This window comes from Aulostomus chinensis, chromosome 14 (assembly GCF_037954235.1).
Source record: "Aulostomus chinensis isolate RoL2024-O1b breed Wild chromosome 14, RoL_Achi_v1.0, whole genome shotgun sequence".
NCBI lineage: Eukaryota > Metazoa > Chordata > Actinopteri > Syngnathiformes > Aulostomidae > Aulostomus > Aulostomus chinensis.
The window spans coordinates 26,460,273-26,481,977 of record NC_141333.1 but is presented as its reverse complement, the minus strand read 5'-3'; the positions used below and the strand labels follow the sequence as shown (position 1 = coordinate 26,481,977).

The following is a 21,705-nucleotide window of genomic DNA, read 5'->3' as shown; positions in this document are numbered from 1 at the left end:
TCTCTCTCTCACACACACACACACACACACACACACACACACACACACACACACACACACAATCTCTCTCTCCTCTCATTGAGTGAGCAAAAATCTGCCAATCCCTATCAAGATTATTTTCACTTAAGTGCATGTAACCACTGAATGCATAAATGCAGGAACTTGATTGTGATGAAAATGTATTTATTTTACTTTATCATATGCCCCTCAAATAAATCCAAATTCAGGGTTTAACCTTACTTAGTTAAATTTAAATAATTTTAATTTGACCTGATGCAATTTGTAATGATTCAAGAGCCATAAATTCAAAATGTCGTAACAGCATATTAAACCCACTCCTACATGTTATTTCATGTTTGCTGCATCCAGAAGGACCTCTGTCACAACAAAACATCATCAGCCAGTAATCAAGACTGACAAAATCAGGGACAAACACAGTGAGCTGCAGTCTTTGTGCTGTTTGCTTTGTGGCTTTTGTCTCAGGCATTCATCACACAGCAATACACAAAGGCAGCCTGTGCAGCAGATGCTGGTTAAATCCCACTGTTCAAACACAACTCTCCCTATTCATGTGAAATCAGGACTGGAGCTTTCACCTGAGCAGGAAGTCACTGATTGTACTTCTACTATGTGTGACACATGCAGCAAATGATTAAGGCCCTGGAGCCCTTTGTGTTTGCACAGATGACCAATAAATTGTCATCCGGCAATCATGGAGAGTCCTTCCTAATCCATGTGCTCTGTACAACAGGCTGCCCCATTTCATTAAGCTGAACGCTGCTTGTCTAGTAAACACAATTACTTCGCTGATGTAAAGCATATTTTTCATGCAGCACAAAATTACTTGCAAAGATCACAATTGTGAGTTTGCTTTCAAATCATATACAGCTAGCGTTACTTTTATATATGATGTTTTTGGAAATGTCTTAAATTCTACTAATAAAAGTAATAAACAGCCTATATCATGTATCTCTCATGAAATTAATGTTTATTAGCTCTCCAACAAGCTAAAACAAATAAAAATGAAAAATAAAGCCAAGTGCAATATGACAATAAATATGAATTGCTATTTTGGTCAAAGACTGTAAGTTGCACATGCCCCCCGAGCTGTATGCTAAGAACACTTTCAGACTTCCTTTACTGGTGGGTCCCTCCCAACATTGGCAACATTTGCACTATTTATGTCACAGAGCTGAAGGTGTTCTTTGTCTGGATCCTTCCAGGCAGTTCCAACCCTTTCTGTGACCACATAGAAACACTCAGGTTTAATCCTATTACACGTGCAGGACAAAGAGACATAAGAGGTTTACGTCAGGTTTCCTCACAGACTGAATCTCTGTTTGTCCCTCGAGACAGCCACAGGGCTGCAAGTTTATACTGGTTCTGATGCTGGTTATTGTCTATTCCCTCTAATGTTTGAGCCTCTTTATGAAGCAGTGAATATAACGATAATAGGATTGTCTATGAGGAGGATCTGATGATGAATGAGAATCAGGTGAAAGACGTTATTCGGAAATGGGTAAGTCAACCACATTCTACTCTACATCACTGTCACCATCGATGATAAACAGGAGGAAACTCGTAAATTCAGTAAAATGTCACGTAAACTGATAACTGGTGTATTGTGTCACCCATATCATTGAATGTATTTGCTAATTTATGATGTATTACTAAGAAACAATACAATCACAAACCAGTCATTCACTTATCTTCTACACTGTTTTAGAGAGATTCTCCAAATGATCTGAAGCAAGAGGACTTTCAGCAGTTCAAGAATTTGGGCTCTACCTGTCTTGCTCAGGGAGACAGCAGACAACTCCTGAAATGTGTTCAAGATGAGAAAAACGAGGTAATGTAAAATACACTGCACATGTGTAAAATGACAGAAGACTGACAGATTGATCCCACTAAAAGCACATACCAACTCTGTTCCACCAACATGCGGACACAAATTGCCAGCCTCTTGACCTGGAGGTGTAGGGAGGAAGCAAGCAGATATTCAGTCAAATTTCTCGCTCCACTGATAACCGTCCTCAATACATGGCTCCTCAAAGCGTCCCTTCCTTCCATGCTTGTCACCGCGGTCTTTTGGAAAAATGTGACACCTCTTGGTCTTTTTTTTTTTTTTTTGAGGTCTCAATTTTACAGGGTTCAGATGACTGGTTAGCTAATAAAACGAAACTGACTTTTAGTTACTTACTGTGGTTGGCAAATTTTTTATTTTGCTGCACTATGTTGGTTGTGGAGGTCCAAGACATGCTAGAACATTGATGGAGTCTAGTCCAGATTTTTGAAAAATAATTAAAAAAAACCATCCACACTTAAGATGTAACGTTAGCTAGTAACATTAGCATTGCTAGGTGGGGGAGGGGCTTCCCATATAATCAGAATTTTCACACACAGCACTAAGTTGACTGCCATTATTCATTTTCTGGTTGTCGGGATGTTTTTACCATAAAGACGTCAGAGGCAGTGTTGTTCAAATTACTTTGTATTTAATGCATTTACTTTTGCATAGCCTTCAGTAATTAGTTCATAAAATGCATTTACACTGTCTTTTATTCTTTGACTTGAATTATTCTTAAATCAAAATAATTGATTTTATGGCTTTGGTACCCCAAAAAACAATCCTATAAACGGTAGCTTCTGCTCCAAATATGGTCAAAAACATGAAGGAAGGTTTAAAAAAAAAGAGTGTTTGCAGAGGTAGTTGGCCGGCAACAATTTAAACATGTCCCACTCATGATGCGCTAAAGCAGCTTGAAGCAAACAAATATGCCAAAAACAGATACATTAATGATATTTCGTCGTGACTTAGAGTCACATTTCACTGATGGGAAACTTCCATTCAGTCAGCAAATGAGATTGAAAGGATTGTGAAATTCAGCATTCAACAGGGAGTTGAGTCCCACAGAGACCAGCTAACTGCTAGTTAGCTCAGCACAATGAAAGGTAGTGGGTGGGAAGTGCTGGATATCTCAAACAAAAGTAATCAAATATAATTTTCTAATCAACGGTAATCTGCCCATCTTACTTTAAGGGCACTTCTGCGCAACATTCATTCAGAAATATTTAAAAGGTATGAGAAATGATAGTGTTACAATCAAATACAGACAGGAAGGATTTTACACCTGGAAAGCCCCATTGTAAATTTGGCCAACAAAACTAAATATTTGTTTGATATTTTTGCTAATCATGGCTAATTATGAGAGGGAATGGGAGGATTGCTTCTGGACAAATCAAGATCCTCATTTATTTGAACCAGAATGCAAATGGGAACAGAGGCTTTGGAAGCTGAGCTGGCAAGGCCGAGGTATATTAACCTGCAACAAGTATGCTAACCTGTATTAACCAACATTCACGATCATTCACTGTGCTAGGCTAACTAGCAGTGAGCAGGACAATGTGCATCTCTGCTCCCTAATGCAGTACAGAGCAGAACAGACTCTCTACAGTATTTTCTGATCTGGGCCTGACAAGGATGGACAATACGTGCATTTAAAAAAAAAGTTTCTTCACTAAATAGGAATGAAATTGATAAGACCTTAGCTGTGGCTGCGTCATTACATCAATCCTCAATCATTTAATCCTAATACATCAAGACAACAGGAACCACTTTGATTCATTTTGTAGTACTTGATAGTAGGAATGTTTTTATGTAGTTTCGACTGTTGTGGTGTGGGTAGGCAACTTGGTATGGCTTCTGCAATCCAACATCTGTCATATTCATAGACGTGGAGCTGTCTCTCAGATGTAAGGCAAATATGCCATTTTATTAGTCCTAATCAGATGATGCAAAACCTGTACATGCATTTTACTATTAGCTTTTTTTAGATCATTATTTAGATTGTGGGTGTAATTGAAAGGAAGAAGCTGCCAGTCTACTGTGTTCTCGGATGGCTCATGAAGTTTTCTCATGCAGGCTGTGATGATGTCAATGGGCTGTGTTCTCCTGCAACCTCTAGTAAATGAACTAGTTAAAAAAGAGAAGAGTCATGATCACTGTCAGGCTGCCATCACACACCTGATCAAGGTGAGTGCAAATAATTCCTCTGGGTAATGTGATTCCTTCTCATTGGGAAACAAACAAATGCCTCATCTGTTGTCCAGACCTGCCGCCCAGATGAGGTCCTGCACAGCTTGCTTAAAATAATCGAGGACATTGATCCTGGGCTCATCTCTGAGACCATCATAGCTCTCATTCCACATCTTCTAACAGGTATGAAACCTTTCACCTATACTCACACTGTGTATACATATAATATTTGTCATTACAGAAAACCATCATGCTAAGCGATGCATTATTCAAATGTTGTAAATCTCACTTTATACGTTAATTTCTATTATTTCCTATTTACATAATTCATGGCCTGAAAGGTCACTGTATATAATGTATTTTGATGTTGAGTGACTGTTACTACTTCCACATGCATTCTACATGCATGTTTCAATGCCAAAATGCAGCAGGTGAAACACTGGTATTTGGCTCCCCCTGCTGTAAGCAGCAGTTATGTCAACTAAAAACACCTACGTCTTCAACAGGGCTGGCGCGGCTACCCGAGAGGCGAGCAGCTAGTCTAGGCTCTGTGCTGTGTGCCCTGCAGAATCAGCTGTCCCGCCTGCCGGTGCCTTACACTGAGCAGCAGGAGGCAGCGGATGTGTATGGTCTGTGTCGCTGCTGCACAGCCCTTGCTACCTTTATAAAGCCCTTTGTGGAGGAGGTGAAGAACAATGATGGGAGCGGTGGTACCCCTGCTGAGCAGGAGGAAATGAGAACGGAGCTGCTCCAGTTGTACGTTTCTGTCATCAAGTCTGAGCAAAAAAGATCATTTTGGCTGTGTAATGTAGAGTCGTGTTCAAAATAATAGCAGTCCAACATGACTGACCAGATCAATCACTGTTTTTGATAGAAATTATATTGCTACATGGCAAACAATTTACCAGTAGGGGTAGTAGAATCATAGAATACCAACAGACACAACATTTATGATACGCACCGTCCTGAGTCCGTGTAATTTAATAATTAACTGAAAAGGGCATTTTCAAAATAATTGCAGTGTAGAGTTCAATTAGTGAGGTCATTCATTCTGTGAAAAAACAGGAGCAAATCAGGAGGCCCTTATTTAAGAATAAAGCCAGCACATGTTGCACATGCATTTCTCTTTGAAAACCTGAGAAAAACGGGCCATTTCAGACAGAAGAACGGCGTACTTTGATTAAAACACTGATTGGAAAGGGGCAAATGTAAAAAGAAAAGCAGAAAATGATAGGCTGCTCGGCTAAAATGATCTCCAATGCTTTAAAATGGAAGGCAAAACCAGAGAGACACGGAAGAAAACAAGACTATCATTCGAATGGATGGAAAAATAGCCAGAATGGCAAAGACTAAGCAAATGATCGGCTCCAGGGTGATTGAAGACGGTCAGATGTTACCCGTGAGTACTGTGACAATTAGAAGACACCTGTGTGAAGTTAATCTATCGGCAGGAAGTCTCTGCAAAGTCCCACTGTTAAAAAAAAAGACGTGCTGAAGATGATACAGTTTGCCAAAGAACACGTCAACTGGCCAAAGAGAAATGGAGAAAAATTTTGTGGACTAATGCAAGAAAGATTGTTCTTTTGGGGTCAGGGGCCACAGTCAGTTTGTCAGAAGACCCCAATCACTGAATTCAAGTACACTCTGAAGACAGTGAAGCATGGTGGCGTAAGCATCACGATATGGGGATGTTTCTCTTACTATGGTGTGGAGCCTATTTCATGTTGCCTCATGCTGAAGAGGAAATTCCCTTGAAATGGGCGTTGGAAGACAACGACCCCAACACACCAGTAAGCAACAGCATCTTGGTTCCAGACCAACAAAATTAAAGCCAGCCCAATCCCCGGACCTCAATCCAAAACAAAACTTGTGGGTGGCATCAAAAATGCTGTTTCTGAGGCAAAACCAAGACATGCAGATTGTGGAATGTTGTGAAATCACCCTGGGCTGGAATACCTGTTCATAAAGGTGCTAGGAGTTGGTTGACTCCATGCAACACAGATGTGAAGCAATTCTCTGAAACTGTGGTTATACAACTAAATCTTAGTTTAGTGATTCACAGGAATGCTAAATCCCCCCCAAAAAATCAGTTTAGAAATATGAGTTTGCAAGGAAAAATGCAGACGCCTAATCACAACCTAATCATTTTTCTTAATTTTCTGTAATTAGAAAATTGATGAATTTTTCCTCATGTTTTGATTTAGAATATAATGTGCAGTATTCCCATTGCATGGAAAAAAACTTAGAAGGAATTTGAGCTTTACTCACCTTTTAAACACTGCTATTACTTGATCACAACTGTATGTATGCAATTCAGATTTTCCATCAGTTACCTCATACATCTTAACATTTAACAGCACATTCAGTTAGGGTTTCAGTTTATTTGCAATATTAAGAATTAAAGGAAAGGGTTACCTATTTAAATATGCTTATTATCCATCCTCTCCATAGACAGACAAAACAGATACTCCCCTTTCCTTTATGTTGCCTTAGGGAGTAATACAGAGACCAGTATACTGCTTGTTAGCTTAGCAAAATGAATGGTAGTGGGTGGGTAGTGTTAGCGTACCTCTGTCAAAAGACATCAAATATACTTTTCTCCAAAAAAGTCTTTGCATAAATTAGTAGGAATAGGGTTGTGTATATACTTTGCAATGAAATGATTTAAAATTGCAATATTGCCTCATCTGCTTTCCTAACTGGGTCAACAACTTCAGCCAACAAAAACAAAAACATTAGTTGATGACCAGCTTTGTAAAAGGTGATGATGGGGACTACTTATGAACAAATCAAAATCCTGAATCTTTAAGAGTACCTTGGGGTCTTCCTTTTGGTTTGCCCAAGCCTGAATCTTTTTTTTGAAGTAGAATACACTCAGCCTGTTTCAGCTCCATAATAAACCACAGGTAAGATTGGTAACAATCTTGTTTCCTAGATCTGTGGAAGATTACAAACAAGCAAATTTCACAAAAACTTGGCACGGTCCTTTAATGTGATGTTTTTCCTTGCAGTTGCCTGGGGAGCCTGAGGGAGCCTTTGCTTGAAGCTCATCTGACCCAAGAAAGAGAGTCATCACTGTGGCTCTTTGCAAAAGATATCATGGTAAGAGGAGCATGGTCTTCTGAGGGTCAACTGCAACACCTAAGTGTTTTTGATCATCATCACAAAATCCTACAGGTCACAATCCCCGCAATCCAGGAGTCTCTGTCAGAGATCCTGTTCTTCAGCTCTCCGAAAAAAATGAACAGCAGTGAGTCAAAGGAGTCTAGAGCATGTGTGGCATATCTGCTGTTTGTCCAGCAGGTGGCTATAGAGAGCTTCCCAGCAGTATTCAGGTAAAATGACAAGAAGCATCACTCTGGTCACATTCTCTCTAACCGTTCAGCTGTCTCATTACATCTTGTCCTGCAATATCCCAGCCCTGTATTTATTCTTCAGTGCAACATGGAATACATCAATCAGCTGCTCAGTAGGTACGCTGCCAATACAACACTAGTGGGTATGGTTCTGTTTTTTAAATGGTGTATAATGTGTCGTGTTCTTTCATTGACAGCAAAAAGGAATCATATTTACTCAAAGGACTGGTGAGGGGATATTAAAAGTATAGTGAACTTCTCAGAGTGAGATTAAACAACGCATGAAAATAGAATTTCTTTTTTTTATTTTCAATCAGGCACTGTACACTAAAAGCTTGGAGAGTGTGCAGGACGACAGCCTTACAGTGAGCCTATTGGAACTGAAGAGCTTCTACAGTGTACCTCAGGTACAATAAGCAAGATGGCCACAACTTTACCTTGTAGATCATCAAATGACCCATTTATATGTAATACTGCAGCTTTATCACTAAACCATTGCTCTTGAAAATAACTCCTATTTACAGAACTCAGAACTCTCAGTCAGTTTTAACTCTGAACCAGAACACCAGACCACACTTTCAGTCTCATGTAAAAGATTGATCTTTACAGCAAACAGTATTGCTATCACAAAATGGCAGACATGAAGGGGAGGTCCCTCTCTGCCAATTGTTATTTTGGACCAGTGTATGATATTCATCATGTTGAAATTCACAGAAACTGCGGCAAGTTCTTACTGACTGCCCAATGAAACATTTGGTGAGTAGACACTTGTCCTTGTAGCCTGCACTCTGGGTATAATGAGACAAAGAATTTGTTGATGACTATGAGATCTCTGCCTCCCCAGAGAAAATCAGGACTTCAGGTTTTACAGCTCTTCATCAACAAATTAGATACTGAAGCCAAGCACAAGTTCTTCAGGTAAAAAAAAAAAAAAGTAGATAGCATAAAGTGCATTTCATGATTAGCATGAGTTCCACTCTTAAAGGGGAAAACTACTAATATTATGAATTCTTAGTAGCAGCTACATTGTTATCCTGACAGCTCAATTACTAAAGTCCTGTTTCTGCTGCAGGTGCATGTTAAAAACCAGTCAGCATTCAGGAGTAGAAGGTTATATCGTGAAGAACATCAGAAACCAAGTTGAACTTTCCATTAAGGTAAGATAACAGGTGAAGTGGGCCTATGTGTGTCAAACGAGCCAACGTTCCTGCACCAACATGCTGAAATGACAGCTTCACTGAGCTGTGGACAAACTGGTGGACCCCTCTACATATACTAGGAGTATATCTGTACTTATGCAATCCTTGGTTTTAGTTCTATTTTTTTGACTGTATTGGCTATTTGTTGAGTATTTTATGTGGCTTTATATGAATATACTGCCAACTGGAGTAGTTGGCTGTCAAATGAAGGTTTACTTTGCAATGAAAAATAAGTTAATCTGCTTTTGTGAGATCCTGCCTGTATGTTCTTCCTCAGTCCTGACTGATTTCATGTGTGATCACTACTGTAGCTGGGCAACACCAGTGGATGGTTCCAGGGTGTGGAGTTCCTCTCACTGCTGGTTCTGGTATTATCTTTGCCACAAGGAGCTGAGACAGATCTGCTTCACAGCATGGACAGGTAGGAGTTTCACCGACACACAGGCCTGCTTAACTAAGTCAACAGTCAGCAACAGAGAACAGCCAACATTTATATGATTATCTTCAATCGTTTTGTCAGACTGAAGTTTGACGGTCTATATGAGGCATTTTCAAATGCTATACATAGGGGGATTTTTTTTTTTTTTTAATTACTACCCTTATACCTGACAAGCACTCTCTGGCATGGTCCAGTATGTTTGGGCCTTTGTGTGATATATTATAATCAAATGGACGATTTTTTTTTTCAATAAATATGAAACTGAAATCATTTTAGTAATAAAGTTACATCTCAAAACCAACTCCCAATTTTAGGAATTGACATCTATTGCCACAAACTCTCTAATCCAAAAATGTAGCTTTCTAGTCCAGTGGTTCTCAACTTTTAAGTGTAGTGACTATACAGAGAAATTCGGTTGGTGATTTTTTTTCCATTTCAGTACATTTGTGTTTTCTTGCTTCTTCTGTTATACTTGAAAAATTGACTTGTAATGGAAACTCCTTAAAAAAAAAAAAAAAAAAAACCCACACACACATTTCAGTCACACTGAAAAATGCAGTACCACATTGTTGTTGAACTTGGGATCTTAGTATTTTTTTTTTATTTCAAGAACACAAAGCATGTCTGCCTTTGGCCATGGCCCATCATTAAGTTTAAAATCTGGCAATCTAGGAAAAAAATTTAGGCAACCCTGAACACAACCATTCGGCGACCCCTGAAAGGATCTTGCTAATCCCGTGGAGGGTCCTGAACCTCTGTTTGAGAACCACAGTTCAAGCAGAACTTCAAAGACAAAGGTGCATAGCTGTGATCTCAGAGTCACTTTCATCTAAACATCACAATACTGAATCACGTTTGTCATCCAGGATCATGGAAAGTCTGAGTCTCCTGCGCTACCTCCTCATCAGAGACGAAGACATGAGGAGCAGTGTAAGTCAAGTGTATGTTAACCCTTTCACTGCTCCCCAGCACCCTTGCACATGCATGAAATAGATCATTCAATGTATTCCACTTGCCTCCAGCCAGGTGTGTGGGAGGAACTTTGCCAGATCAAAGACGAATACCTGAAAACACTGCGTGTGTGTATCAGCTTATCCAGAGCCTACTACTCAGCCGAGCTGAAGGCACTGAGAGAGGACCAAAAGCTCAAAGCAAAAGGTGGACTTAAGCTGTTATCTGTGTAATTAAATGAAATTCAAATCACCTTGTAATATGAACATTGTGTACCCCTTTCCTCCTCCAGAAGCCCGACTCCGATCACTCAAGCCCATTACAGTAAAGCATGAGAAGGTGTCAAATATGTCTCCAGAGGTACGGCACCAGGTACACAGATGACAGCCTGTCAATTATCACTAAAGGTTTTTAGATTTAGGGCTCATAACTGACCTCTGTCCCTTATTTTAGGTGTTGCAGAGTGCTTTAGTGACATTTGACCTGATGGGGAGTCTTATCGTGCGTGTTGAAGAGATCGCTGAGGGGAAGATCCAAAATTAGATTTTCACTTTGGACAATAACCTTTTCTTCCCCTTTATTACTCCTGTGTTACCAATAAAAACAATAAACACAATTGTGAATGTTTCAATCCAATTTCACTAAGAATACTGCAAAAACCTAGGGGAAATCTGACAACACAGCTGGAACACATCTTCTACCTGTGTTGTGAGGTGTTGCTGGAGCAGCTGCTGAAGTTTACAGAATGTTCCGTAGCATCTCCCACACAAAGCTACTTTCAATGACATGAGCTCGAGCCAGAGCCATGCGGTCCCGGATACTATCTACATGGGGTTTGGTTGTGGCCTGCCGACAAATAAGTACTTTCTTAATTCAAAGTTACACAGGGCATGACAGAATGCCTTATTTTCTAGAATTACAAAATCATTTATTTGCACTGCCTTAATCTGTACCTTGGCAATTGTCAACATTCCTTTCACAATCTCAGCATTGTTTCGCACAGGCAAGATCCTGAGATTGCTAGCAAAGAATCTGAAAATAGAAAAAGTAACTCAATAAACATTTACAGTAGGATTGGAAACAATATCATATAAGCTCACAAGTATCCTCCCAGACTAAAGAATTCAATAAAAACAGCTATAAAGCTACCTGTGCTGAATGAACGACAGGGTTTCCAGCTCTCTTTTCCCGTTGAATGGAGCGTACAGAAGCAGAAAGCTGTTCCGATGGACTTGCACAAACTTTTTTATCTGCTCAGTGAGACGAGACTCCTCACAAAGGTCAGGGGAATCTTGAGGTTCGACTAACAGGAATGCAGTACCTAAGCAAGTAAGGAATAGCACAAATTATTAAGTGTTAATGAACCTATCATGGTCTGTGTTTCAGCAAGAGATTCAATTGAAGCTCCAAGTGTGTGTGTGTGAGTGAGGATACTATCAGGGGTTACAGCAGCAGAATCATGGAAAATGTACCTGACAAGGTAAAAATGAAGGATCCAGGCTCCACACTGTCTGAAAACCTGATTCTGTGCTGCTGTGTACTGAGCAGCTTGATTGTATCATGGTTCTGGAAAACAACAAGGTCAGAGGTACTGAACCGATAAGTGGAAGAACCCTTTCCTCCTCACTGACTAACTTCAGGGAGAGTACAAATGTCTTATCAGGGTATTTACTCAAGTCAAATGAACAAAGTTGGACCCTTATAAAATGTAATATTGCCAAAAAAGTGAATGAAAATTTGTTTTTTACGATGATAAACATTAAACAGAAAAATAGCGAAGTGGTAATGTGGCAGGGTATTACCACACTGTATACTTTCTATTTTTTTTAAACTTTTGATAGCACTTTTAGTTTAGGGTTAGTGAGTTGAACAGGACATTTTCTCAGTGGCACGGATGTGTATCAGGTCAAAGCAGATATAATTGATCAAATTAATTATGGTCCTGTTGAAGTTAGGAACTTCGGTAAAGTTAGACAGAAATCGGCAGATCTGTGGTTTGCAATTCAATAAATCATAGGTGAAACGTTTTCATTACATAGTAGGCAGCTCTACCTAACCATAGTAAGGTAGACAATAAGCTAGAACAAGGTTTTCACCTGAAACAACTGTCTACATGGAATTTATTTACATGGACAAATAAAATGCATCCCTATGAGCATTGAGCTACCTATGAGCTTTTGGTGAGCGTCCAGGGACCGTCTACAAAGTGCAAAACCAAGAGTGAATACTAAGATAAGTGTCAATGGCTTCATTGGCTCAGCCTTTTTTCCATTATTTTTTATTGTTGGAAAAAAAAAACAATAGCTTCACTCTTATTGTGCCTAGCAATACATCTAGGACCTCCCTATCAACATACTCCACCTGCAAATTATGAAAAGCTGACTTTGTCTATTTCTAAATATATTGTTATTGGGAAACAAATTCAATAACCACTCTTACTGAGCCAAGTACTTCCAAAGTCACTCCACACATCTAGGGCCTCCCTATTGACATACTACACCTGAAAATTAAGGAATAGCCTATCTATATGATACTTATATTGAAAAAAATTCAGTTGCTTCACTCTTATTTAGAATACTGTTTCCAAAGTCACTCCACACATCTAGGGCCTCCCTATCAACATACAATACCTGATAATTATGGAAAGCTGACACATACTACTTTGCAATACATTTTTGTTGGGAAAAAACTCAGAAGCTTTGCTCTTATTCAGCCTAGTGCTTCCAATTTCACTCCACACATGTAGGGCCTCAATATCAACATACTACAGATGATAATTAAGGAAAAGCTGTCTCGGTCTATTTATGATATATATATATTGGGGGAAAAATTAAATAGCGTCACTCTTATTAAGCCTACTGCTTCCAAAATTACTCCACATATCTAGGACCTCCCTATCTACATACTACACCTACGCCTGTGTTACAAAGTTAAAGATTAGACGTTACAGATTAAATGATTAAAACAGTTATAATGGCTGATTAACATTAAATGTTATTTCCTGCATTCCCTATTTGGATACTGAAATGAAATGATTTCGTTAAATATTCAAGGTGTTTGTCAATTATCTTGCTCTTTGCGATAATGGGTCATTTACATTTGCTCCTGTCTTGAATGATGAACACAATACTAGAAATAGTAATGTGTGAGTGTGTGATTGTAACAATTCTACTCTTCCCTTAGAATTGGTAAGGTGAAATAGTTATAATGCCTGTTCTGTTTAGTGGACTTCAGCATTCTTTTTTTTTTTACATGTTTTGTCTGCCATCTACTGACAAATTTTGGTAGTATTTTGTGTTTAGAGAATCGTTTGATGATGTCATAAACACGGGACATTGTCTTCCTACTTAGATGAAGGGCTTGGCAGCTCACACTCACTCAGGTTTAAGGCTATAGATTTGTTTGTTCCTGAACCTCAAGTTGGCCTTGTGACATGGTTATGAAAATGAATATTTAAGTTGACACTAATTCTGTTAGTCTAAAGCTTTAACTCCACTACATGGTAGCATATGTAGGCTAATGTGCTGGATAAGCTAACCTAGCTTCAAAGCTATGACCTTGTGTTAAATTGCATTTGAATTCAATTGAATGAATTGTGAAATTGTACTTTGACTTCTCAGTTTGCCCTACTTCAATTACCAAAAAGAGTGGACGAGAATTTGTAATCTTTGTGGATTATTAGAGAGGAGTTATCTAACTTTTGAGACAGGCTATCTTAAAAACTGACTAGAGAAAGCCATGCATGTGATGGCCTCAAGGTCAACAGGGGGTCATAGCAAGTCAGAAACATGTAAATCGGATTTTTCTATCTGCCACATAGCTTTAAAAAATATGTAGTTCTGTTTGTCACCACATTAATAAAATTCCCTATATATATTAAATAGTATGTATATATTAAATAGTATGTGTATGTATATATATATATATATATATATATATATATATGAAAAACCGATCCCTCTACATCATCAATGACACATGCAAGCAAGATCTCCTGTCTCTATGTCTAAAAAGAACATTAAATCACAACTCACAAATGTACAATCAAAAGGCAATTAAAAAAATACTCACATTTCAGCGAGGAACAGAATAAAACCTGTGCTCACGCTGTATCACAAAGAGATAGAGCTCACTCCTTAAGGGTTAGTGAGTCAGCATCCATTTGGTCCTTTGTTTCAATTTGTTTTCTAGTATTGGACATGCGGAGGCTGCATGATCAATTAGCTGAGAAGTCCTGGTAGAAATGTTACTAAGCATGCAGAAATTCTTTCAGAGGCATGAGAGTTAATCAGACTCCCATTCAAGTTGTGTCAGCGTCCCAAAGACGTAATGATGTTTTATTTTTACAGAATATTGATCAAACTGCTCTGAATTTGTCAGATTGTAAAGTTGTCCATGCTTAAAGCAGAATAGAAGGAAATGTTAAACACACAACTATTTTCAGTTATATGTTTGCTATTCCTAAGATTATGAAGACTTTGGCTTGTTCCATTGACCATTATACAAACAGCATGTCTTGTTTTCAGTATGCCACACTGTTAAATAACAATCTTTTTTTTTGATAAATTCAAACAAGATGCTCCCCTTTGCCATACATAACACATATTTCAAAGAAAAGAGTTTTTGCAGAATAATTTTACTTATCACACAAAGAGAAGAAAATAATTAATTCTGAATAATGGGACACAGCCTAAGAAGTAGATCTGGTTAAAGCAAATAAGCAGGTGTGGTATGGCCATAGGGAGACTCAAGATGTTTAAAGTGATATCAGAAGTGGTAGACACAAAGAGTTTTTTCCCAACAGAAATATATTATAATTAGGCACAGTCAACTTATCAGGGGTAGTACGTTGACCGGGAGGCCCCAGATGTGTGGAGTGCATCTGGAAGCACTCGGCACAATAAGAGTGAATCTTTTTCCCCAATAAAAACATACTACAAATAGGCTGAGCCAGCTTTTCCATAAACAGTAGGTGTAGTACGTGGGTAGGAAGGTCGTAGAGGTGTGGAGTGACTTTTAAGTACTAGACTGAATAAGAGTGAAGCTATCAATATTTTTCCAATAAAAATATATTCGAAACTTTTCCATAATTTGTGTGTTGATAGGAGGCACCAGATGTAAGGCGTGATTTTGGAAGTGCAAGACGCAATAAGAGTTAAGCTATTGATTTTTTTCTCAATAAAAATATATCATAGCTAGACTTTTCCATAATTTGCAGGTGTAGTATGTAGATATGGAGGTCCTAGAAGTGTGGAGTGATTTTGGAAGTGCTAGACACAATAAGAGTGAAGCTCTTGATTTTATTCAACAATTAGAAAAAAGGAAAAATAGGCTGAGCCAATGAAGCCTATGACATTTATCTTCATATTCACTTTTGGTTTTGCACCTTGAAGACGGTCCCTAGACGCTTGGCCGACAGCAGAGTGCTCATAGGGATGCATTGTATTTATTCATGTAAATAAATTACATGTAGACGGTTGTTTCGGGCATAAACCGCGTTGTAGCTTGTTGTCTACCTTGCTATGGTTAGATAGAGCCGCCTACTTTGTAATGAAAACGTCTCGCCTACAATTTATTGAACCACATCACGCGTACCTGCCAAATTGTCTTACTTTAGTTAGGGAGGGTGTTAGAGCCATTTCAGTGAGCCACCACGCGCAATAGCAGTGCCCTGAGCATATAGTCAATGGTCCTGGCCCAACTTCATGATATAAGTCCATAATTATGGAATTTAGCCTGCGTTTAAACTGCAACTGTTGTGGTGTGAGCTTCACGCACAGGTAATATAATGCATCAATCGAAGGAAACTGCGTCAATGCCAGTCCAGTTGCGACATATTCAGTTGCTGTAGTAGAAGTACACCTACTAAATAATTATTAAATAAAGGTATGAAACAAAATCACAAAATTATTTTTGTTACGTAAAAAACTGTAGAATTCATGTCAGTCTATAACTTCAGAAGACAATTAACTCAGAAATTCAGCTACTTTCTGAATTTCCGTCGTTCCATTAGCAAGCTGGCTAACTAGAGCAGTTATTCGTGTTCACGCTAGCGATGCTCATTAGCCGAAATATGAAACCAAACTGTCTTGATGTATGACAACTTAAAAGCTCTACCTGGAGTGATGAGCTGACTATAATGGTTGTTTTCCATGGAGCATTAGTTTCTTTGTTTGCTGCCATCACTTCATTTACAGGTAACTCTGCTCACATCCGCAGCCACTCGCGCTGTGGCGGTCTTGAATCTGGAATGTCCTCGCGACGTATTGCAGGAGGCAGCATGAGTGACGGCCACGAGAGGGCGCTGCGCTTAGGTGTAAGTCAGAGCCACAGCAAGAGAGTTCTTCTATATATATCTGTGGAGAGTTCGGCCAACTCAAATCATTGCCGCCATCTTTGCTATCAACACCAGGGGCCTGTCTGTGGCCTCGTGGATCAACGCGGGTTACGCAAGAAAAACTTGCGTACGCCAGGATCGGCGCTCACGTTCAGATGTATCAACGCGAAAAGTTCGTCGATTCTTGCGCTGTTTCACGCCAACTCTGGAGGTGCCGTAGAAGTTGGCGGAAAGCCGATTCTTGCGCTAACTGCACTTTGGTCCGTTGGCGCCACCCTGTGGCGGTGTTTGGTGACTGACATTATTTGGGTTGGCACGAAAAAGCCTTCCAGCGGGAGATGGCGGACCGTTCTGGGGTGAGTCAGTCGACCCTCAGCCGGGCCATGCCCTTGGTGGTGGACCTGATCATCCGCCTCTCCCGCAGGTACATTAAATTCCCTTACGATGCGGTTGAACAGGTCAATATTAAAGCACAATTTGCAGCAATGGCCGGATTCTCTAATGTCTAGTTCTCTAATGACTGCACTCATGTTGCCATAAATGCGCCGTCCCATGAGGAACACGCTTACGTTCATCGTAAGGGTTTCCACTCCATCAATGCGCAGATCATCGATGCGCAGAGGCTGGAGGGATGGACGCCGATCTCGGCCAGGCAGCCGTCCTCGCACGCGTGAATTTCATTTCCACAATGTGAAAGGGTAAGAAGCGACTACACAAGTCCTTCAAAAATGCCAAAGAGAGAAATTGACATTTACCTCACATAATCGGGAGGAATCAGTTGGTGTCCAGTGTTTTTTCTGAACCTTCAGCTAAAGTAGAGAAGTCGCGCACATCCCATAAACTGGTGCTGGACTCAAAATAGAAAGACAAAGAAAAAAGAAGGCTGACTGAAGCGAGTCTGAAGAAGAGCGGCAACGCTCGAACCGTCGCGGTGTTGTGATGAGCTAGCATAAATGCACATGATTATTTGTGGAAGTTGATTGTTGATCATTTATTAAAGTTGAAAATTGATCTCTGATATTCACCTTGCTATGTGTATCATTGGATAAATATTGGTTATTGATAGCAAACACGGTATCCATTAAACACGTGACTGCCTCCGAACCAATCCCATGACAGAATTGCTCTGCATGTTTGAACCCCGAGTTAGCCGGACTCTCCATATATCTCTGGTGTAAGTGTTGTTTGGTTCCAGTCCACCTAAAATTTGGTGCTGTTCCAGAACCAGTTTTTCTGGTGAAGGGACGGTTCTTTTGAAGTCAAAACTAGTAGAACTGGTTCAAATCCAGCCATCAGCCCTGGAAAAGGTTTGGTGGAAAAGGGGCGTCTTAAAAACAATGGAGATTTCATTTGTTCTGAAACACAAACCTTTATTTTTAATGACACTAAATGCAAGGCTGTAGTTGTTATTTTTCTTTAAGAAAGTCTAGTCAACCACATCATATGAAGATTGACATGTGAAACAGGTGGCTTTTTTCTTAAACTTATTTTTTTCCTACAGGTTTGAAGCAACATCAATTAAACAATCAAACGTAAAAATATCAGCATGCATAACAGCCCGTGTGTGTCACGCAAACAGACCACTGAGGGCATAACAGGGAATGCAAATAAGCTGCTGCAAAGAGCTGCCGGGCCCTGAAAAAGACTTGTAAAGGCAGAAAAAGGACTTCATATAAATTATAATAAATTAAGACAAAGCTGATGAAGAGTTTGTAGAGAAAGTGTGAACTGTCCAGCAGGCTCTCCTCTGTGCAGTCAGTGATGTGTTTCTAGTTCCACGATGGTCCACTCCCCCTGTGGAGATGCGGCATCTTCTGGGGAGAAGCTGGTCACAGTGATGCTGGTAGAGGAGTCCTCCATGGGAGAGATGAGCTCTGCCCAGCGTTTGAAGGTCTCCTTCTCTGGGGACAGGAAGGCCTGCGTATGCAGGCAGTCACGTGACAGTGACAGTGTCTGCTTGATAAGGTACTGGGCCAAGTTGAGCTCCTCAGGCACTGGGTTTATGACACCCAGATTGGACTCATGGTCTGAGAGGAGCTGCCTGAGCAGGCTCCAGTCCCTCTCGGCAAACTCACTGCTTTTGTCCTCATCGCCTCTCCGCTTTCCTTCCTGCAGTTTAACATTCCTGTCCTTGTCTGAGCAACGCTCTAACGCTTCTCCCACATCCATCTCGTAAATGGGAGAAAGGGCTTTGGATGGTTGGCGGTCATGTTTGCAGGTTTGATCCAATCTGTCACAACCAATGTCGCCTAAAAACAATTGACAATACTGCAAAATGACTACAGGATTCACTCTTCCACAAGTCTTTTTTTTTCATTTTACTGCAAACTACAATAGCACAGATAACTGGGATTTTACCCTTAATGCAGCTGTGTCTTCTAAACCATTTCCTACAGTGAAGCAGATGAGGAGAGAACAGTGGCAGCTATGGCCATCTTACAGCCTGTTAACTTGGAATCCCATTTACTTGTGGTGAACAAAGTGACCATCTGGGACAGAGACGTTTAGTGTAGACAGCTGCCTTAAAGGTAAAGCACAGAGGACTGCTTCTCTTAATGCATCTCTTTATCCACCTGCTCAAACCAAGTAAGTCATGCATGCAAGCACCAGTCAAAAGTTTGAGGTTTAAGTGCAGGTCATTGAACGAGCAGACCTATTGAACAGAACTTTCACAAACAAAATGCAAGCAGTAGTGCTTTACTTAGTAGCACAACAAAATGGCACAAAGCCAAGGTGTTTTCTAGTTTTACAAACAAAGTCATTTACATGTTAGCAGCGTGACCCTGGTAATGGTGCAGCAGGATTTCTTTTTCTGAGTATGACAGTGAAAAAAGAGACACATGGCAGAACCATGACAGCAGCTCTGGAGACACGTCACGAACTGTACAGGGGAGGCTACTGACACTACACACAACCTGCTGAACAGAAGCTTTGAGACAACAAAACAGTGTCTTCTTAAGTAGACATATATGTATCTAAGATGCAGGTCTACTGGACATGACAGATGTCAAATGAAAAGAAAAATAAATGTGATGATGTCAGGGACAAAACAACGGTAACATGCATATGTGCAATGCAAAAATAAAAACAAAAAACTCAGGAACAGGTAGATTCTTGCAAAGAAATAAAGAGAAAACAGATGCAAAAGAAAATTTGCCAGCAAAAAACACTTTTTAGAGGAGCAGAGCCAATTTAGAGTCACCTACTTTGTACAAACATTTTGTAATTGACCTTTAAGTCAAGTAGTGACTCTCCAGGAATTTGAAAAAAAAAAAAAAATCACTTGACACCTGAAAATCTTTTTAAGTTACTGGATATAGCATTTCAACATCAACAAGTCTTAACTGGTTTTGACATGTTCGTACCATTACTGTAAAGAGAAAGACCCTCAAACTACTAAAGTCTTACCGGTACTGGAAAATTAGGGCCAATAAAATGGTGCATCTGCAAATTCTGAAAACTAGGAACAGGTTAGAGTTGGTGAGCGTCTGGTTCCCTTGTATCAAAGGCAATGAAACTGTTCATGCCTGAAAAATAAATGTCTGAGTCTCACTATTTGAAGATAATTTAAGCTTGTGCTCTATGGCCGTGACACTCAACCTGTGGTCTCAGTCCCACTTAATTGTTTTTTTTCTAAATTTAAAAAGATCTATTTTTTTTCCAAAAACATAACAAATGACTTTTTACTAACTTCTAAGATCAAATTTTCACTTCAAAATCATAAAAGTGGTGTCCGATTGAGAAGACTCTCGTGTGAAATTAAGCGTGCATGTCTTGTAATCTTGTTCACCACAAAGCTTATTTACAGCAATTTTCCAAAATGTTGTGATAAGATCTCATTGGCTCTTGGTCAAGGGAACCCATGGTGATGCTAACTTCCTGTTTTGGCCAACAAAAATAAACCGTCCTTGCAACCATGTATACCGAAATTGAAAAGTGCAAAGATTGTGATATTGATATATCAACCAATATTCTTTAAATTAGCCTTGTTTTGCAGTTATTCGACATAGGCTGATAGTCATCTACGATTGAGCCACGTTACTATAGTAACCTTGTTACTCATGTTGTGAACACATTCTCGTCTGTAAAAAAGTTCTCACACAGTTGAATATTCTGAAAACACATGAGCCGATATGTGGTGTGATCTGTCTGTGATGAGCCAAAGTCAGCCGAAAACACAAGCTGACCACAGGCTAAGAAACCAAGCTACATTTGACTGTGGCTACGTTTACATGCACACTTAAAGCCCACTACTTTTCAGAAAATTGCAATATTTACAATTAAATGAGGGCTCATTCTTTGGAAATGTATGCAGCAGATGCGTCTCAAGTTAGGGTTTTTATAGCAGATGGCAAGCTTGCGTCACAGGGCCTCTTGCCTGTTTATAGGTCAGGCCTGTACATGTGCTAGCTTGATACTACCATCTAAAGAGGCTGCTAAAAAGTGATGCGACTCTCATCTAACTAAATACATTCGAAGTCTTAACAATCATTAAATGTTGTAACATAGTAAGATAACAGCAGAATCAAATCAAAATGAATTGCTTTTCTTTCATAAATGCTGAGTAGGAGAAGTTATATTGTCATTACTAATGTGTAAAACGGCAAAATTTGACTCCAGCCATGCTAGTCAAGATTTGTGTGGCTGTATGCAAACACGCTTATAAGTATTACATTGGAATATTCATTTTCTTTAGCCATGTAAACATCTTAGTCGCAGCATTGTCCTTTTTGTTTGTCTTGTGAGAGGAAAACTAACTTTAGAAAGAAGAGAAATCCTCCAGGAACAATTTCTAAGACTAGATGTGAAGGGGTTTTTGGAAAATGTAGTCTTAATTTGGAGAAACGGGCTTTAATAGTCAGCATCACAAGCCAAGAAATCATAGATAATGTGGCAGTGATATGTTGATGTTAAAATGCCATATAAAGAGCAACCATGTCAAATTATCTATGGCTTGAAAAAGACTAGTCCACTGCATAAAAAAAGACAAAAGTAATCAGAAATCTTATTTTTCTGTACATAAAAGTGCATTTGTATAACTATGTCACAGGCCTTATCACAAGGCAGATTCTTCCTGACAAATACAATTCGATGAGTTTTACTGAAATGTACAGTTTTGTCTTTTTTCCTACGTAAACTGAGTCACCGAGGCCTAAATGCCTCAGACTGAAGGTAGTTCAGTTGTTTAATGTGCAACTCAGGTTAAATCTTTTCTAAGGATATTGATGTTGCAAATTCAAACTACGACATGATCAAAGCGTTGAAATGAGAGCAAGCTTTGAGCCATGAAAATATGATGACCACATTTGAATTTGAACTTCTATTTATAACTAGTTCATAAACTAGTATGCTCGGCAATATCCTTTTTCTTAGAGAGGAAGAACTCT

The 21,705-nt window shown here is 39.5% G+C and overlaps 3 protein-coding genes across 14 annotated transcripts in view; 1 reads left to right on the top strand and 2 right to left on the bottom strand.

The window, feature by feature from the left end:
• c14h1orf146 (chromosome 14 C1orf146 homolog) overlaps positions 1–16,455 on the bottom strand; it is a 33,216-nt gene extending 16,761 nt beyond the window's left edge. Inside the window, exons 1-6 of one of the 4 annotated variants that reach the window (XM_086225247.1) lie at positions 16,099–16,455; positions 11,454–11,547; positions 11,131–11,302; positions 10,935–11,013; positions 10,683–10,827; positions 1,944–1,968 (exon numbers count right to left, since the gene is read on the bottom strand). In XM_086225247.1, the coding sequence (XP_086081373.1) occupies positions 10,720–10,827; positions 10,935–11,013; positions 11,131–11,302; positions 11,454–11,547; positions 16,099–16,164 (519 nt within the window). In that variant the 5' untranslated portion in view covers positions 16,165–16,455 and the 3' untranslated portion in view covers positions 1,944–1,968; positions 10,683–10,719. Of the gene's footprint in view, positions 1–1,943; positions 1,969–7,620; positions 11,014–11,130; positions 11,303–11,453; positions 11,548–16,098 lie in introns of those variants that run through there. The other 3 variants (XR_015119336.1, XM_086225246.1, XM_086225244.1) reach the window with 3 other exon arrangements.
• glmnb (glomulin, FKBP associated protein b) lies at positions 1,292–10,601 on the top strand. 3 transcript variants are annotated; one of them, XM_086225242.1, is made up of 18 exons: positions 1,295–1,519; positions 1,727–1,849; positions 3,923–4,033; positions 4,111–4,219; positions 4,543–4,792; positions 7,048–7,138; positions 7,214–7,371; positions 7,456–7,509; positions 7,590–7,620; positions 7,710–7,799; positions 8,107–8,148; positions 8,237–8,310; positions 8,465–8,549; positions 8,903–9,012; positions 9,897–9,960; positions 10,053–10,188; positions 10,274–10,353; positions 10,435–10,598. In XM_086225242.1, the coding sequence occupies exons 1-18, from the start codon at positions 1,478–1,480 to the stop codon at positions 10,522–10,524; spliced, it is 1,740 nt and encodes a 579-aa protein (XP_086081368.1). In that variant the 5' UTR covers positions 1,295–1,477; the 3' UTR covers positions 10,525–10,598. The 3 variants fall into 3 exon arrangements, with proteins under 3 accessions (XP_086081367.1, XP_086081365.1, XP_086081368.1); XM_086225241.1 differs by having other exon boundaries at positions 1,292–1,519; positions 7,048–7,371; positions 10,274–10,341; positions 10,435–10,601; XM_086225239.1 differs by having other exon boundaries at positions 1,293–1,519; positions 7,048–7,371; positions 10,435–10,600.
• Positions 16,456–17,676: 1,221 nt separating the features above from the next.
• btbd8 (BTB domain containing 8) overlaps positions 17,677–21,705 on the bottom strand; it is a 27,372-nt gene continuing 23,343 nt past the window's right edge. For all 7 annotated transcript variants that reach the window (XM_086225222.1, XM_086225227.1, XM_086225226.1 and 4 more), the window contains one exon: positions 17,677–18,567. In XM_086225222.1, coding sequence (XP_086081348.1) covers positions 18,074–18,567 — 494 coding nt within the window. In that variant the 3' untranslated portion in view covers positions 17,677–18,073. The remainder of the gene's footprint in view (positions 18,568–21,705) is intronic.